The sequence below is a fragment of the Aythya marila genome, assembly GCF_965140915.1.
Source record: "Aythya marila genome assembly, chromosome: 10".
Classification (NCBI taxonomy): domain Eukaryota; kingdom Metazoa; phylum Chordata; class Aves; order Anseriformes; family Anatidae; genus Aythya; species Aythya marila.
This window is the reverse complement of record NC_139051.1, coordinates 17,941,832-17,961,181: the sequence shown is the minus strand read 5'-3', so window position 1 is coordinate 17,961,181 and position 19,350 is coordinate 17,941,832. Positions and strand designations below refer to the sequence as shown.

General features: G+C 40.0%; 1 protein-coding gene across 1 annotated transcript; it reads left to right on the top strand.

The window, feature by feature from the left end:
* The first annotated feature begins 13,271 nt into the window (after positions 1-13,271).
* On the top strand, positions 13,272-16,246 carry GP9 (glycoprotein IX platelet). The gene is made up of 2 exons (XM_082768340.1): positions 13,272-13,307; positions 15,202-16,246. The coding sequence occupies exon 2, from the start codon at positions 15,209-15,211 to the stop codon at positions 15,833-15,835; it is 627 nt and encodes a 208-aa protein (XP_082624466.1). The 5' UTR covers positions 13,272-13,307; positions 15,202-15,208; the 3' UTR covers positions 15,836-16,246.
* The last annotated feature ends 3,104 nt before the right edge of the window (positions 16,247-19,350 follow it).

Sequence of the window (19,350 nt, the reverse complement as noted above, 5' to 3'; positions counted from 1 at the left end):
TGAGGGGGTCTAATTGATGTGCTACTCCCAGTGATATGGCAAGAGGTCACAGGCACTAACTGACGTACAGGAGATTCAATTTAAACATAAGACTTTTTGTTTGTTTTACTGTAAAGGTGGTCAAGCACTGGCCCCCACTGCCCAGAGAGTTTGTGAAGTCTCCTGCCTCAGAGTTACCCAAAGCCCAGCTGGTGACAGGAGCGATCTGCTCCAGCTGGCCCTGCTCTGAGCACAGCAGTTGCTCTGGGCAATCTCCAGAGGATTCCCAGCCCCGGATTCAACTATTTTGTCATTCTGAGAGTCTCTAGTATGTAGAGATGAAGGTCTCTACAGTTTGTGTATTTCATCAATAACATTGTGATTGTGGAGAATATTATAGAAAATATACAATAAGAGGGCAAAATGGCAGCAGAATAGTCACTGACTGTGCCAACGTGGGAAGTCTGTACCCCTCGCTTAACAGAAATCCCAGCCTTGACAAAATGCCTGTTCAAGTTCACTTACCTGCTACACTTCAATTGAATCTCATTTTGTGATGGCAAGAGCTAATGTTGTGAGGAAACCTAATCTGTTTTCTAATTTAGAGGCCTTTAAAACTTAAAGTTTAGCAATACCGAAACCTGGGTTTACTTTATTCTTTCTTTCATGCGGGAAAACAGCAACTCCAAGTTTATTCTGTTTGTAACTTTTAAGGAAAAGGGAACTTAGGGCTAAAAAGTAATAAGACTTCTAAAAGTGCTTTCAAAGCTTTTAAGACATTTGACATTGCCTTATAGGTAGAAACAGAATTAGAAACAAAAATCAGCATATAGGCCCATATGCTGCCACTACTAAAAGTGGAAAGAACCTACTCCAGCAATTTGAATGTAATCTTTGGAAATTCCTTGTTACAGACTGCAGATTCAAGTCACTCCTGCACAGATGAATAAACTCTGTAAATAGTTTTAAAGCTGCACCTGAAGTTGCATGATAACGTTATGAACACCTGGTCAGAAATTCTGCTGAAAATAAACTGCTGGAGATCTTGGAAGGATAGTGGAACTATAGCTTAGCCTTTGACTGGCTCATAAATTGTCAGACAAACAAACAGCAAATGCAAGTCACATTTTCTCTTTTTATTTTTCCACTATCTCTCCTTGTCCAGCCAATACCACATAAAAAATTTAAAACACAGCACAGCAGCTGTGGGCACAGGAATGCTGACGTCGTTTTATGGCCCTACTACAACTATGCTGCCATGCAAGTGGGCTAAACAGACCCCCAGCAAGGTCTTTGGAAACATTTTAAATGGTAAGAAAAAATGAACCACAATAGAAAAGTCATTTAGATTCAAGTTTAATTTTCATAGTATTAAGTTATAATAATGGCTCAGACAACATCCCTAGCAATCAGTGTGCTGTGTTTACACACATCTCTGCCATAATTAAACACAAGGTAATTTTGCTATTCAAACAATTTGAGCATTTCATGCTCATATTTGCTCTGTTTAATCACCAATGACAATGTAATAATAAGTTCCTACTCAGTTACATCTAGAGCCACTTGCTGCAATACGCCCTTCCCCAGTTCCAGGTCCTCCAATATTCATTATTTCTTTTGACCTTAGATTTTGTCTTGGAAGAATAAATGATTCTTTATCAAGCAGAAGGCAGACAAGGGATATTTCCCAATAAACAACTTCTGTGTTGTGTGACCATGGCCAGCTACCTGTGTCAGTGCTTTATATTCCCTGCTTGGTTCTTCTAATAACTCTCATTTATCTTAGTGCTCAAAAGTGCACATATTATATATTTTGAACCAATCCATTAAATTCCCACAGACTTCACAATAAGTCCATGGAAAATTGTCTCCTCATGAGTGAAATCCCCATGTTTTATTGTGTTTTACCAGTCGATACTCACATATTTCTCTGAATGAAGCAAATATTGGATATGCAAGAATAAGAGAACATCACTTTTCATACCATGTGCCAAAACAGTGCTTGGTAAGCACGACAGTCAAAGATACTTGCGTTTGAAAAGTCAGTTCAAGAGAAAGTCATCAGGGACATGTCTTTCCTATCAAGAATAACAGACCAGAAACTTTCCAGTGAAATACTTTGGTCAGGAAAAGTGCATGACCTTAAATGAATCCTATTCTGTTGATAGAAGTTGCGTCAAGGGCTCTGCAGCACAACCAGCAGTCAGGGGATACGGTGCTCACCCAGGAGGCAGAAGATGGAATGTAATTGAGTGGGGACTTAACTTTGGTCTCCCATATCAGCACAAATTCTCCAACCGTTGTGTTATTGACCTGCTGGGTTCTCTCAATCTCTCCTGTTGGAGCTGCCCCACTTTGCATAAATAATTGGATGTCATGCAGAGCAAGGAATTAAACCCAGTTCTCCCACATCCTAGATGAAAGCTCTGAAAAATGGGGTGTCCAGTTCAACTTTACGTGCACCCCTCAGGTTAATCCAGTTTAAACCTGCTTTCTGAGTAAGGGATAAGAGTCGTTAGAGCTGAATTAGCTAAATCTTAAACAAATCTGAAATAAGCAATTTATGTCCAGTCTTCCCTTCCTGTCTCCAGAACAAGAAGAACTATTCACACAGACTTTCACCGTCTGAAATAAGACCTTAGATAAGAACAATAGAGAGTGAGAGCACGGAAAAGACCTAATGTGAAGTGAGCTGTCCCTGTCACAAAACCCACGACCAGTCTCTGCAGTTTCTGTGAGCACTGGAACAGGAAGGCTGGGTATGGCATGGGACAGAGAAGTGCATTACCCTTCCATCCGACAGCATGGGGGGTTTCTCAGGGAGTGTGCATCACATTGTGTAGGACATAAAAAAGCTCTTTAAATCTCTAATACTTGCCAATGTCAAGCATGCATCCTGAAAAAAAAAGATTTATCTTCCATATATTTTCCTTTTTCTTTCCTTTTTTTTTTTTTTTTTTTTTTCCACAGTGATTCTTGTTTCATACATTTCAAATTACTTTTCCACTGCTTCAAATATTTTGAATACTTTTACCTATCACTTAATGCCAGTCTGGTTTTACGCTTCCCCTTACCTATGGCTTACCTGGTATGCTTCAGGGTTAAGCCACAGTAAACAGTCCTAAAAATAGCTAGCCACATACAAATGCAATTTAGATAGCAACTGGGTATTTTCCTTCCCATCAAGGACAAGCTACATATAGAAACACAATAAATACTACAATCTTCAAAAAGGCTATTGTTTTTAGTGTTTTCTTTTTACAAGTCATGATAACTTAAATGCAGTCTCCCTTTAAGAACATTCACTGTCACCTATTCAATAAATGTAAAACTTCAGTACTTAAGATCCAAGAAAGTTATACATTTTCTGATGTGCTTCGATACGTAAAATTAATAGCAAAAATGCTCTAATATAAAATCAATCTACTGGTTTTTTTTCCCCCACAGGTTTAATAAAAAAAAAAAAAAAAAAAAAAAAACAAACAAACAAACAAACAAACAACAACAACAAAAACAGATCTTTTTCACCTCAAGCCTGCAAACAATAATGTCAAGAATTTAAAGAGCTGAAGTTGCTTGTGAGTTGCAACATTGGCATCAATGGATTAAGACTGTAAAAGGGATTGAGACCCTGTCACAAAATCTTGGCTGAAGATACCAGTAATGTATTCGTGTTGGTTTGTTGTCAGAGGTATTGCCAAGGTCTAGGTGTGAGGGAAATTTTATTTAGTTTGCTTTGCAGACAGATCATCCTATTCCCACCCATATTCTATGCACTTATTTTAACGTTCTGAGACAACCTACCTGGTGGGTGAAATGTCAAAAGGCAAAAGATTTAGACCTATTTCAAAAGCCCAGTACAAAACATACTCCTACTCACAGAGCTGTGCTACCTAGCCTCAGTAGTTAATGCCAGGAACTTCACTGAATATTCTACCCCCATCTGACTCTCTTATCTGATTTTATTTTCCTATAACAGAGAGTGCCGTAAGCGCCTAATTTCACCAGTTCTCCATGGCATTACAGCTATTGGGTCATCCAAATTGCAGCACTGGCAAAGCCAAACACCATTCCCTGTGAGGAAAGAAACTGCACACAGGCTTTAAAACATTACAGCGAAGGTCCTTTTTTTCTGCCTTCTGTCTTTGAAGTAAATCCTAAGCTTTGGGATCTTTGTTATCACTGGTACCATTGTCAGCTGAGGGCCAGCACCCATATCTTCTACAGTTGCCTCATGGAGCAGAGCCAGTGCCTTGCTATCCATGGAGCTGTCTTTTGGCCTCTATCTTCCCCCGATTTTGCAAGGTAAACTGCCTCAGTTTAGGCAAGCTAAATTTGGCAAAAATCAGATGATTTCAATGATGGGAGTCAATCCTTGGCTTCTATTCAGAAAGTTCTCTAACACAAATACAGTTCACACTGCCGCAGTTACGTTAGTGAAAGCATGTTGGCTTTGCCCACTTAACTCTAATGTGAAAATAACAGCAGCTGTCTTTTTTGGCTTACAGTCTGGCCAAGCAGAAGTTTTTAAGGAAAGCTACCACATAAAAAGTACCAACTCTCAAGCTGTGATATATTAGGATTCGTGTACAGCAATATGTCGAGTGCATCTCTGTTGATTGTGAGTGAGATATGCTCTGAGAACACAATCCTAGCAACACCATTCTAGCAGGGCTGTAAACCTTGGCTGGTTTTTGGACAGCTATACAGACACACACACACACACACACACTGCTTAAAAGAATGAAACCACAAAAGACAAAAGACCTGTTCTAGAAAAAGGAGGACGGAACCTGGTTATGAATCAATACAAACCATGGCTCCTCTCCCCAGCAGGAAAGCAGCTGCAGGATAAATCTGCATATTGCATATGTCTGCACTGAAAATAATGGAGTTGTAATGGCTGGAACAGATGGGAGGATGAAAGAGGAAAAAGTAAGCAGTGAAGAACATACATCTATCTCTAGTACCAGCAAAGTGCTGAAACAAAGACCTGGAGTAGCCAGAAAGAAATGCTTGTAGAAGAAGAAAAATAAACTGCTTGAGAAATGTAAGCTATTCAACTTTCTTGTTCTCCCCGAATAAGCACAGATAACTTGCTCTGATCTGTAAATTGTAACTACCCCTGTGCGTGGATATTATTTGGAAATAAGATGCCTTTTTCTTCTTCAGCTTTACTGGATGGTTTTGGGTTCATAGAAAGGAAACAGACACTCACTGCAGTGTGTCCACACACAGAATCTGTCAGCTATTTCTCAGCAGGTTCACGAGCAAACAAGACCTGCATGACACATGTCCATCCTGTTTTTTTTAATGAGGAGAAAATTCTTTACTATCAAAATGTTTGCAATACACTCAAGGCTTTTAGTGGAGTTTGAGTGATTCTCTGCCTCTTGGCACGTGTTGAACTCCATGCTATCACGGCATGGCTGTCTTCTGGAGAAGAACGAGGCGGTAGCTATTCATCTGAGGGCCCCCTCTCACATTGCCAGAGCTGACCACGGAAACCTTCGCCACACCCAGAGCATGCCAGCAGTTCTACGCACTCATCTGATTTTCTGCAGCGGTTGTGCGATGACGTTGCTGTTATTTTTATACTGTGTGAAGTAGCACCCAGACTTTTCATTGTATGTTAAGCATCCTGCCCTTGGGGCTTTTCCGTGTAAACAACAAATGCTGTTAGCAGCTCTGTACTCATGAAAATTCACATCATGTTAGCACCCGCATGAGACCTTTAAAACCTCCCAAAGATGAGTCTCCAGAACATTTGTTCAAAGTCACAAGTATTTTCACCCTCTTCTACTTTAGCTACTTTACGTGCTGACTCTGACCAAAAAAGACAGGTACTGAATTTCAGTTTGCAGACTTCCCTACAAATAATAGAAGCCCCGAAATCAGGTGACACCTGCACTGTTTGTTAGTTATATCCAATATCCTGGAGGCTGAGAAAATCTCAGTCTTCACTGAATTGAGAATTAGTGCCTGTGCTTCTTTCCTCAGATCTTCAATGTATGTCCGCTGGGAACTTTGCCCCAGGTCACATTGCTGACTGCTCTCTGCGTTCTTTTATCCGCACCATTAATCACAGTCAAAGCAAGAAGCTCCCTGAACAAGTATTTTCAAGCACAGGGTTTTGATGGCCTTACTTGACAAGTCAGGAAAAAAATGGAATTCTGGAACTCCGGAAATTAACACATTCACATTTTTCTCAAAGAGATTTTTTTCATTGAAGATAATACGCCTATTTGCTGAACCACTTTCATATACAGAAATGGTAAAGTCCTGGCCACTCAAGCCTTAGGTTCTGGCCTTGCAGTTGGTTTATTTTTCTCTTCCAGAAAGCCCTCTTTCAGCCAGGTGTTGGCACACACCATTAAGCTCAAGAAAATGCCTAGGTTACAGAGCCCTCGCGGGCACTGCTTTCTACAGCCAAGCCTTGGGGTGTGAACTCACTAACCTGAGTACCAATGTCATTGGTTCCTTTTCCATCTACGTATCTAACATTTTTTTATCAAGCACCTGGCTGTGGCGGGGTGGAATTACTGCCTCCCACCTTTTCTTTGACACCAGATGGATGACTAATCTCAGGCAGTGCCTGCAAGCCCCACAGGTGAGGCTCTCTCCATTCTGTCTACCCAGTTAAGCCCTTCAGGCACAGCTTTATTCACAAAAGTGAAATACTCTTTTTCAACCTACTGGTGTTCAGAGCAAGATTAAGAAAGAGTTGATGGAATTTTTATACATTTTTCCCAACTGCTAGAACTGCAAACTGAGCAAGAGCTAAGATTTGTAATAGAGCTGTTGAACCATAGCAATCTAGCAATAGCAACTAAACTGGAGGTAGTACGTAGACATTTAACTTGCCATGCATTTTGGAAAAGGGTTCTCGTTACTGCACATTGTGTCTCATTGATAGGGATTTATCAGAAATGCCCCTGAGTTCAGGGAGGAAGAAAAGGAAAAATAATTGGATTCACTAGGAAAAAGAAAGAAAAAAATGAAAGAAAAGGATTTTTTGTAGTCATAAAACCTGAACAACATTCTTTAGCTTGTGTTCTAAAGCTGCTGTGGCCAGGTGTGCAGAAAGCAGCCAGGCAAGGTAGGAGACAAATACTGATGTATTTCAGAGGTGTAATCAGGACGAGCTGTTGACCTGAGAGGAGAGCTTTTCTCTCATTCCAACTTCTGTTTCTTCCTGCTAGGGGCTGAGATCCTGCTGGATGTTCTGTGCCTGTCGGCAGGGAGAGAACGACGCCATGAGTGTCATTGCAGGACAACATCAAACCACCAAGATTCATCAAAACTGACGTGAAAATTAATTATAAATAACCTCCAACTAGCTTCATTAAATGTAGGAAGTTTCACTACTGTACCATCACTGATGCTGTGAGCTAGAGGGAGCAAATGAGGGCACAGAAAGAATTAGATTATGTGGGAAGAGAGAGCATCTTTAAATGAATTTACAATCCTCCTTAGAGGAACATTGCTTATTTATCCCCCAGTATATGTGGCCGTATCATTAATTCTTCTGCCAGCTTGATAAAACAGACTTCCAAACTGCCAGTATATTAGAATTCAATGATAAGAAGTAATCGGATTAGCACAGCAGCATTTTCAGCTCTTGTGATTTTATCACAGGTCACACTATAGAAAAGATTTCCTTCCAAAACTAACACTTGGCATAAGGTAATAATAGGCAAATCTCTGATTTTATTACTAATAACTTCAGTGTCAGTGAGCAGAACTTGGGAAGTGTGACATCTAATGGCTCAAAAACACCAAACCCATTTAATAAATAAATAAATAAATAAAGATTCAACATATAATATTACTTTACAATGTAAATATCATGCTTTGGGGATGCAATGCAAGAACTGGAATCCCGGGATTGACAATAATGTCACCTTGCTTCCTGTTCCTGACAATCCACCTGCTTTGCAGTGGGAATTCAGCCCAAAGTCAGCAAACCCAATGTGACCTGTGGCGACTTTCTGTGGCTCTCGGTGTGATCGGAAGCCTGGGCAGAACTTTCAGCAGTTCACCATGGCACAGAAAACATAACCGGGCAAATGTGCAAGTTTGAGCAACACAGTGTGTAAATACAACTTTAGTATGGAAGGCACAATGTGACTCTAGCTGCTCACATCTGGAAAAATAATTCATCATTGAAAATGTATCCAGAATTGACTAACTTATTAAAAACAAAACAAAACAAAACAAAACAAAACAAAAAACACATAGCTTTATAAAGGGCAATGCAAAAACTAACCATCTAATCAATTAGGAACTGACTTAAACCTACAGTGAACTACCAGGGGAAAGTCATCACTTGAGCTTTTCCAATACAGCCTTTTGCATCAGACACTAATTAATTTCTAATTGATCTTTCCAAGAACAACTGTTCAGTGTGACCGTAAAGTTCAATGCCCTGCCTTCAACATTTCCAACTCTTCAGGCAGAAAATAGCAGGACCTGAGATACTGGGGCTGAAGACTGATTTTGTTTATTACTAAGCTCCTTAAACAAGGACAGCCCTGCAATGCTCAGTGTGCTGCTTGACCTCATACATCTTACAATCTTGCCATAGCCACTGTCCAATAACCTGGGAAAAACGCTTGATATCTTTAGCAGGCTTCACTGCATTTTTACCGGGGAACTGCCTGGCATTCAAGCAAAGCTCAGTTATGGATAGGCTTTGGCTGTCATGCTGACCATGTTCATATCAGCAAACAGAAAAACCTAAAGAGCTAGATGAAACACTCTGCAAACTAAGGACACCACACCCAACCACACGTACCTGGAGCGGCGGTGTTATTCTGGGCTGGTCCCCAGTACTGAGCTTCCTGGAACAAATCAGATGTTTCCAGAGTTCATGTTGCAATTTGGTTTCATCTAAAAGACATGCCTGGAAAAGGGGGAATATGGTGAGATTTGCTCTGAAAGCCTAATCCTGATCCTAAATAAATCATTCCATAAATGCAGCCTTGTGTTTTAACAGTTTGACTGAAACACACTATTGCATTTTCAATAACAGTGTCTGTGGATAAAGAGCTAGAAAACTTATTATTTTTAATTGGAGCAAAATATTTAATTCAACAAAGGAAGCAAGGCAGAGAGGGACATTGCTGACTCCATTTTACCAAGCCCAGCACTTCCCATCAATGCGGCTACACTCAGTTAATGAAATACAGGAAAGAAACACTGAATGCACTGACTGCTGTGAGGATTACTGGGTTACCTGGTGCATGTTCAGAGCTAATTAACTGAACTGGGAGTGCAGGGAACTGCCAAGGCACAATTCTGTTGCGGGAAATACTGCCCTGACAGTGTGTCTTTTAAAAATGATGCTCTTAGAGCCTCTCTAAAAGCTTCCCCATGTACACTCTACCATTGTTGCAATTTAGCATAACTGATAGCAACATATTCTTGAGGACAGTTTGAACTCAAATCATCTATGAATATTTATTTTCTTTAACAGGCTCATTGCCCTAGGAGTTCCATAAAACATGAATATGTGATTAGCTACCTGATTTAGACACATTATGGAATTCACACATTTTGTATGCCTGTCTTGTATGTTATGGAAAAAAAAAAATAGTACTTTAAAAGAGTATTTCAGCCTATCTGATAATTATTTTGAATTGGTAAACTATACACAAAGGCTGATTCAGACAGTGTATGCTCCACATTTAACAAAGGAAATAACTTGAATGACACCTAGTGGAAAGATAAGCAATAGCTGAGGATCACACAGCAAGTTTGTACCGTGTTGCACAGTGAAAACAGCAGGGAGAGAGGCTCTTAATGAGAATGGGCAGGCAGAGGACAAAAATATTTGATAAAATCAGTGGAGTACAATTTAGGAGAATTTCCTAAACGACAAGAGTTTATCTGCCCATGTAATAATCTTCTGAGCAAATGGGATATTTGGTTTGACACAGGCAAAATTAAATCAGGTAAAACCACGGTAAGCATGCCATTGGAAACAATACAAGAAGAAGAATATGTACAGGATGAAACTTAGAGTCCTCCTGTGTATAAATACCAGAATGACTTCAACAGCTTAGTCCTCTAGGGTGCAGTAGATGGCAGGAGTACTTTGTCCAAGGGACTAAAAGTACTCGAGAAGTGAGAGAAGCCACAGAATTTCTTTAATTTCGACAGATGATACTCCTTGATGCATGAATGAATTTCGTGATTAATATCCTTTCTTTTGTTCTTTTTAATTATTTGCATAATTCCTGAATTTCCAGTGACTCTCATCAATTTATAAATATTTTGATTAGTGTTGTCAGCAGCCTATTTGAAAGTACAGAAGAACAGATTTAATCACTGTGATGGAACTCAGATGAGAAGCACTTTTGCTCTCTGACAGTGATGGGCAAGTTTTGTCAGCATTGGAAATGGGAGTAGGTCTTGAAAAGGATTTGAGAAGGATTTTTTTCTTTCTATGTCAAGAACAGGTCATTCACTACAATGAATGACTATAATTCCTGAAAACCTTTTATAAAAGATAACAGCACATTCTGCCTGAATTTTCTCTTAGTAGATCGGGCGTTTGCTCTGCACATTTAGCTTTAACTTGCAGCTTGTATCTGTAACTGCAAGCAAGCCAGGAATCCCCCCTCTCCAACATTTTTCCTCCCTGTAGCAGCAGTCAGAAGCAGCAGTCACGTAACTGACGGGAAAGTCAAGGCCTCAAAAGAAAGCTACTCCAGAGCAATGTACTTTCAGGAAGCAAGGTAGTGAGGTTTGGTTTGGGAAACAAGAATGATCAGAAATACCTCACCGCTGAGCAGCCTGACAGCCTTTTTCATTCACAGAAAGTTCAAATACATTCACTCTGTGAAAAATATGTTTTCAGATTATAATATATCATAACAAGATTATAGCAGATTATAATTTTGTTTTCCTAATCAGCTCTTAATAAATCCTCTTAAAAGAAGAATTTGTCATTTGGCCTACAAGAAGCTATAGCCCTAAAATGATAAACGCTAATGCCTTGTATTTTGAGCTTTGCTTCTGCCAGACACTCACTGCACGCATTTACATCCCTTTCAGTGGAAGAAAGGCTCTCAGTCCTCATCAGAAGTAAGAGACTCAGCGTGACCAGCTACTTCTCCAACCATGTGTAATGCATCACCCAGAGGAACAGGGGACCACCTTCGTAAAAACAGAACCTGCACAGGGGCTCCAAAGGATTCCAGTTATGTTGCATCTGTTTTGATGCTATCAGACACAGCATTTGATTCCACTGTATAGCAGCAGGTTTTGTATTCCGTGGCAGCATTCCTGGATATGTGTCATTGATAGTGTGATACAGGAAACAGGCAGGGATGAAGACAGGCATTTATGAAATCTATGGTCTAGTGGCATGCTTTAGTTTTTTAAAGCTCTCTGTTAAAAAAAGCTCTCTCTCTGTTAAAGAGAGAGAAAAAAAAACCACAATCTCATGCATAGATCTTTCTGTGAAAGATAACCATCCAAGCAATACATACATTCACACACAAGATTTACCTTTAAGTCAATAAGCAATTACCTCACTTCAAACACTTGGTCTTTCTCTTTCCTCTCTTTCCTCAACTTGAAACCAAATACCTCAAGAGCAAACCCTTTATTTCCCTTTTATTAGAACATTTTAATCTGACCTCTTGTTAACTGAATGTAAGCATTCACCACGGTAATCAACATTTGTCACCTGAAATCTCTAATCTCTGCTGAACATGTTTCAAAGTCATAAGAATAGACAAATGATAAACTGGATATTCCACGTACATCCCACCCACGCTTGCAGGAAACCATCCCTAAGACAGAAGGATCTTCCCATTATTAGCAGTCCACTCACAGGTCCAATTGTTGAGCATCCGACAGGCAGATGGACTGCTCATTTAATGAGAGAAAAATTACTTTCCTCATCTTATAGGGAAAAAAAATAAAATTCAAAAGGGGTTTTAAGTATTTTTGCCTTCACAGCAGTGTTTAAAATAACTTTTAAAGTGCTAAAGAGCAGAGATACACAGCGAATCATTTTCTTAAGGAAGCTCCTAACAAACTGCAGGCTACTGGTAAATGATTTGGACTTAAGGAAGAAAAACATTTTAAATATAAATAAGAATTAAACAATAGTAATTACTATCCAAATAATCTTAAATGTCAAACACTAGTCTGCCTTCAAGAACAGTGTGTTATAAGGAAACAGCAGTTCAGAAGCAGGGCTGTACAGTGCATCTGCAACATATGAAACTCACCTGGGTTTCATTTCAAAATGCAGAGCACAGCTCAAAGCCTGTCTCCAAACCAACATATTAAACAAGAGCTGTGCTGAATTAAACATCAGATCCACGGCACACTGGGTTTCCAAAAGTCAACTGCAATATTAATTCTAGTGTTCATGTTTGTAGCTAAAGCTAAGGAAAACTGTATTGCAATTCTCTACCAAATTTTCACATATGAAATAATAGAGGTCAAAACTAAATTATAGTTTTGTATCATCCTGAATTACTGGCTTTCACCCAAACGTACGCTGAGTGCCTCACGTTCTGAGATGTCATGCTGCTGATATTCTCCAGCAACAGAGAGCTAAGAAATTTGCAAGGTCTTAGTCCTTTCTTGAGCTAGACACATCTCTCCTAACTGGGGAGAAAAGGCATACAGGGAGCCAAGGAGCTCCCCATCCTCTAGGCTGTGCTCTGCTAACCATGACGGCAAGTCTGCCCCGTGCACCTTCCCTGACTATTGGGGAATTCATTTCCACACCCCAGACCAAGCTACAACATTGCAAAAATAATCTTCCACAAAGCACCAAAGGAACCAAAATAGGAATTGACCCATTGATCCATGCACATGGATCCTTCATCAGACACAAGTAGCTGTGACTAAAACACAACCAAGAACTCTATTTTATGGGCTATTTTTAGCTCCCTGGTATCTTTGTTAGGCTTGTGTGTTCCCGGAGTTGAATCTGAAGCTAACTCTTAAATCTGTATGGAGATTACTACAGCTGAGGAAGAAATTTGTCAGATTTCAGGTGAGTTATTTTAGGCTTTTAAATTGTCAGGTGTAATAGGAGAAGTATATTAGCAATAAAAACGACAGAAAAGCATTTCCTCTTGTCTGCAGAAAATATAAAAATGCCTCAGGCACTATATTCCCTGACACATGTCAACCGCTTGACACATCTTCCACTGGGCACGGTTTCCTATTATGCATAAGAAAAAGATTGTTGTCTTTAAGCCGTTTCCTTACTGACTCCATAAAGTCAGCTCTGTTGCACCGTGTGCTCCAGCACTTCGTGCAGAGGGACGGGAAGCAAGAGGGGAAGAAGAAGGGTAAGTGGCAGTCAGGGGTCAGGCCTGACTCTCACCACCAATTCCTTTCTGCCTTTTTGCCACAGCTGTTAATTTTATTTGATTTGGAATTTCTTCCCGCCTGTCTGTTAAATCAGAAGTGGTCTTTTTATATATAGATATCGCTAATTTTTCAGTCAGTCCTACAGTCTATCCTTTTAAAAAAGTCTATCCTTTAAAAAGAACAGCCCTAATAGATCTCTTGGAAACTATTATACAAGTACCTAGGTTCAGACCAAAGATCTTCAGACCAACTACTTGCTAACAAAGACATGGGAGGTTGTTAAGATTAATATTTCAGCTACTTTGGGATGAAGTGTGTAATTTTATGTAGCATTACTCCCTTTTAAAATATAGAAATCTAGTGTTTAGAATACAAATCTTAAGATGTCCAACTTCAGGAAGCTAATTATATAATCATTGTAATCAAATTGAAGTAAATTAATTTAAAAGAAAATCAGTCCATTTTTCCCCACACAAATTTAATCTTAATTAAATGAAACTTCCTTGAGAAAAAATAGTCTCAGCTTACTTTTTTATAAGAAAACCTTTAAAAAAAAAAAAATCTAAAATCTCTGTACACTTGAAAACAATCGTTTTATTTTATTTTATTTTATTTTATTTTATTTTATTTTATTTTCAAAATTCCATTCTAAATAAGTAAATTAAACTCTGGATTTACCTTATCACCTTATATATGAAAAAACTCTAATTTTGTTGTTGTTAATAGGCCTGTTATATCTGCCCACTATTTCTAAGGCTTTGTTCTGTCTAATTTTAAATCATATTCAATGTTCTTCTCACGTGTGCCTACAAAAAAATTATACAACTGCAACAACTGCATTCACCTTCTTCAGATAAAAGAAGGCTTCTTTACGGGTGTAGTGATATAAAAACTCGACACATTTTACAGTACCTGCTGAGTAGTACCCAGGACGATATAGCCAGACACTTTTGCCTTAATATACTTATTCAAATGAATTGAAATAAGTTTTTTTTTGTTTTGTTTTGTTTTTTCATTATGTTATGTATTAAAATCAAAGAAAGATGGTTCCACAACCATGACTTACTCAGTCTGAACAAGGGAGTTTGTATTTAAAATTTCAGTGCAGTCCCAAGGCCTGGTATGCATTTTTAGGTGCAGAGACGTAGTAGGAAATATAGGAGGGGAATAGTTTTAGAGATTTTTAACTGCAAAATGGAAGGCACTACAGTGAAAGCCGAGTGAGAGCCACTCCGTATAACTGGGAATGACATAGCAAAAGGGATAATTACCTTCAATCCCAAAGTATAGTTATTTAATCCCTAAAAGACAAGCAGTAACGGATATGCAAAATTTCCAGTTCTCTATTCATCCAGATCTAACTTGTGCTTTCTCAGAAGTGCATGAGGATACAAGGCAGGGGATAAAAAAAAAAAAAAAAAAAAAAAAAAAAAAAAAAAAAAGAAACAAAAACCACAACTTTTTACAACATAACAATTCCTACATCCTGTTTAGAATCTTCATCTGCCCAGAAAGATTTTTAGAGGTTTACAATTATTCAGTCTTTTAAACTCAGTTTTGAAATCTCTGACACAGAATTTTAACATTAGACTCATGAAGATACAAAAACTGAATCAAAATCTTTGCCTAAAACTAACCTAGTCATCAGCATCACCTCCTGGTGCCAGTCTGTTCCAGAACGCTGAATAACAATAAATTTTGTACAGTGATGAAGGAAAAGCAATGAACTAGAGGCAAAAGCTGACCTCTGTGCTCTCTCCCAACTGTACTTACAGTACTGAAAACGAAATAGTTGTGTTCTAGTTCTGCACTTAGACACTAGCTAATTAAGGAATCATGCTTATCAGATTATTGTTTTTATTCTCTTGGTAGCTGAAGCATGAACAAGGCAGAATTCATCACTGCTGCAGGATTTGCCATATCTTTGCTGTTCTGCATGACCCAAACTGAAGCATGCCCTCCTTCCTGCAGCTGTAAGGCACTGGGAGAAAGGAAGGGTTTGCAGATAGACTGCAGTTCAAGGAAGCTGAAGGAAGTGCCTGCCTTGCCCGTTAACACCAAGAGGCTTTATCTGCAGAATAACAGCCTGAGCACGGTTCCTCCCGGGGCCTTGGACAGCTTGCTCAGTGTGGAGGAAGTAAAACTGTTTGACAATCCTTGGAACTGTGACTGTCATATCCTGTATCTAAAACTCTGGTTAGAAGACGTCTCTGAAGCCGCTCTTGCAAACATCAGATGTGCAACTCCTGCTCCGGTGAGGATGAAGCCCTTGAAGCAGCTGACTGGGAACGAGCTGGGGGCCTGCAAGAGGTCTCTCCCAATCAAATGCCTTGAGTTCTTTTGGAAAGACTTAATTTTAATCGCTATAGCAATAGTTACATTTATTTTAGTAGCATGGGCTCTGAAATTCTCAAAAAAGGTGGTCTACCAAATAAACCTACGTCGGTACACCACCAGGGGCCTTCTGTTGTGGAAGCGTGCCTCCAAAAACCACAAGCTACACTGAGCTCTTCACTACCACCAGCTTGAGCAGAAACATCGAAGCAGTCTACCACGGAAAACGTACAGGCACTGGTAACACAAGCTGTAGTGGTAAGTGTGCTACAGATAGATCCCAGGACACATGATCTTGTTCCTCTGATAGGCAAGTTTGGTTTAATTTCCTTTCAGAAATAAGTTTGGTGATTTAGTGGCCTTGGTTGGGTCACACCCGTGTGCAGACAAATTCAGCTCTCTCTTCCTGCAGTTTCCCAACCGCAGAATCCCTGTGTGTAGGCCAGCCACTGAGTGTACCCCCACTGAATGTGCCTACAGACAGACAGTAATGAGAAAGCAACCAATAAAAATAATTTTAAATATTGTTGAATTTCCTAGAGTGAAAATTTAAAAAGAAAAAAAGAATCTACATGAAATTAAAATAAAGAATGCGTTTTTGAACATTCACACTCCCTTCTGTCTGATTTCTCTCACAGCTCTACAGATTTCTGACTAAAATAGTAAGAAATTTTCAGAGCTTGTCTTCTGGTTTTACTGGATTTTACACTGGATTTTACAAAACAGCTTTAAAGAGGATCTATTTCTCTTGTCTCTTCTTGTGCCCCCAACCTCATACAAAAACAGTTGCAGTGACTCCAGCATACCACTTTCTCCTTGACGTGATTTTTTACAGGACTCCAGGAACAACACTTGGTGCTGTACCCCCATGTGGCCTGCTCAAGCTGGGCTGGTGAGATGGGAGATCTCTAAGGCCTCACTGCTGCTGGCAGTTCAGTTCTAGACGCACCTTGCTCCACATCTGAACAAGGTATTAGAGGTTATCTGCTGAAGACACTGAAGGCCACTTGGCTCTTTTCCTAGCACCTTGTTCCATATTAAAGCACACAACAGCCCTAGCAAAGCCGTGGCTTTGCAATTACGATGTGCTGTCACTTCTGCAGGGTGAAACTCATCCCTAGCCACAAACACACAAATTAAAGACTGGAAGTGCACAGGGACGTGTCCACGTCCCTCCGGCTCCTGCCAAAGCACTTTAGCAAGACAGCTTCACACCGTCAGTGCTGCCTGGACGTGACATTCCCAGACAGCTTCAGAAAAGACGCGTTACTGCCTGCAAGATATCTTCACTGCTGGCCCTCCCTTCCTCCCGCACCAGCAGGGAGAGGCCAGCATGAGACATTGCCACTTGTTAGCCAACACTGACAGCAGGTTAGGATGAGCCACCTGCCCCTCTGAGCGGGGCGAGGAACCAAGAACTGCTGAGAGAGCTTTGGATGAAGCACAAATAGATGGGGAAAAGGCACCACACACAGAGGGTTACACAAGTTAGTAACAAATTGTAGCAGGGGGCTTTAGGTTAAGAAAAGGAAAGTAACAGTCAGGTGCTGTGCTGTGAAATCATGAATGACCTGGGAGACAAGGTGCACATTGCAATGCTAATGTCTGCAAACAATACATGGTGGGGAGCAAGAGAGAAGTCATAAATGCAAAGAGCAGTGGGTCACCTGCAGTGCCAAATGCAACATCATGCATTGAGAAAAAAAGGTGAGGTTGAGGACTTGGTTCAAGGCGGCTAACAATTTGGGAACTGTGATCCCTCGTGTACAGCACCACAGCAAAGTGCTAACACGATCTTTGGTTAAAACAGGGAATATCCTTTAAGGACAAAGATTTATTTACTTCCATATCTAGACGAGCTACAGTACTTCAGTATCAATGTCTACAAATCACAAAGGATCAGCTGCAGAAGAAAAAACAAAAACAAACAAACAAACAGAAACAAAAACAATGCAAATAAGGACAGGATAATGTATCTTAAGAGGAGCTGAATCCATTTAGTAAAGAGGAACTCCTTAAGGAATGACAAGATCACAGCTTGTACAAATCTACACAAAGAGAAACTTGTTAACAAAAGGCTGGAAGTAGAAAATAGAACATCAGACTAGAAACAGGGCTCAAAGTGTAGCAATGAGTTCACCGTGCCATTTGACCTGTCTCAGTGTTTGCTTTGAAAATAACTACAGAACTCCTATTTTCAAACAACACTGAAACAGCTCAAATGGCACGGTGAACCTGACAGCTTAAAACCACCATTGGACATTTTTTTAAATCAGCAGACACTATCTGAAGTAGAAAGTACTTTAATAGAATTACATGTCACATTTACCTAAAAGCTTACAGCTCTTCTGATTCCTCTGGGCATCTGCAAAATGAGCACTGGGACAGCCCTTGACAAGAGAGGCCGGGGTGACAGCACGTCATGGGGCCACCCGCAGGGCGCCCTGGCAGCGCCTTGGAGGAGCTGAGCAGCGCTGCCCCAGCCGTCCTCCTGCAGCAGTAATATTGCACCCTGTTTTCTCCAAATGCAGGTTCATCTTCCTGACCAGGAGTACTCCAGCTGCAGCACCACGTTTGCTTTTCACAAAGTGTTGCCACACTGCTTCAGGAAGTGACCGACATAACCCCAACATAACCTAGAAACGGCAGGGCTCTGGGCTCAGCCCACAGTAAAATTGCGTGGGTAGGTTTATGTACACATTTCAATCCGATGGGCACAAACATTCAGAATTTCTCTGGCACTAGTTAATGAAGTCCCACATAAAGAACTGCTGCAGAGGAGAATTTCAAAGAAGTATACGTGAACATAATGGTGCTTGCACTTATATAATTTTAGACTATCTTCTCTGCACTGAGCTTTTCAAAGTCTTTAAAAAGCACTTTCGAAGTACCACCATTTTGTCATAACGCAGAACATTACAGAAGAAATACTCTCCACAGTCTCTCATGGAGAGTTTCCTAAATGATATTTTGTGTTTCCCTGAAATAAAATAAATCATTAACACTAAAAGCATGTAACTCTTCTATGCCTACAAACCTAGATAAGTATTTTTATTCCTATCATAAAAACAGGCCATTTGAATGGATGCAGCCCAGGACCTATAGCAAACCAACGTTTAATACACAGGTGAATGGGTGAAGCTGAAGTATGCATTGGAACGCAGGCAACTTGAAGTCTTGTTAGTGTAGATAAAATAGTAACCTGCTTTATTGTGTAGCTTTACTTGTACAAACATAGAAAAAGGAGCAATTAGCAAACATCTGTGCTCATACCAACACCACATTAAGCAACAAACACAGGATACAGACAAAATGGTATTTGAGAGAACAGGTTTTCTGGCCTCACTAAAGGAAAGAAGAGGGAATCTCCCCCATGGCAGTATTTCACATTCCTCTACAGCAGAGTTGTGTTTATCACTTGTGAACCATTTGCTTGTATCTGAAAAAAACTCTGAAGAGAGGAAAGCTGGAACTGCTAACTAAAGGCTCGTGAGCAACGTTCATATGTTTATCTGGAGAGGCCACAATGTCATGCTTAAGCCGTACAACTCCATCAAATGGCATAACAATATGCAAAGACAAGAAAATACAATGTCCGCTATCCAAAAAAACAGTAAGAAGTACACTCAAAGGAGTTTGTAAGGATCCCAGAATGTATTCCTATATCATGCTGGAAAAGGGTGTACC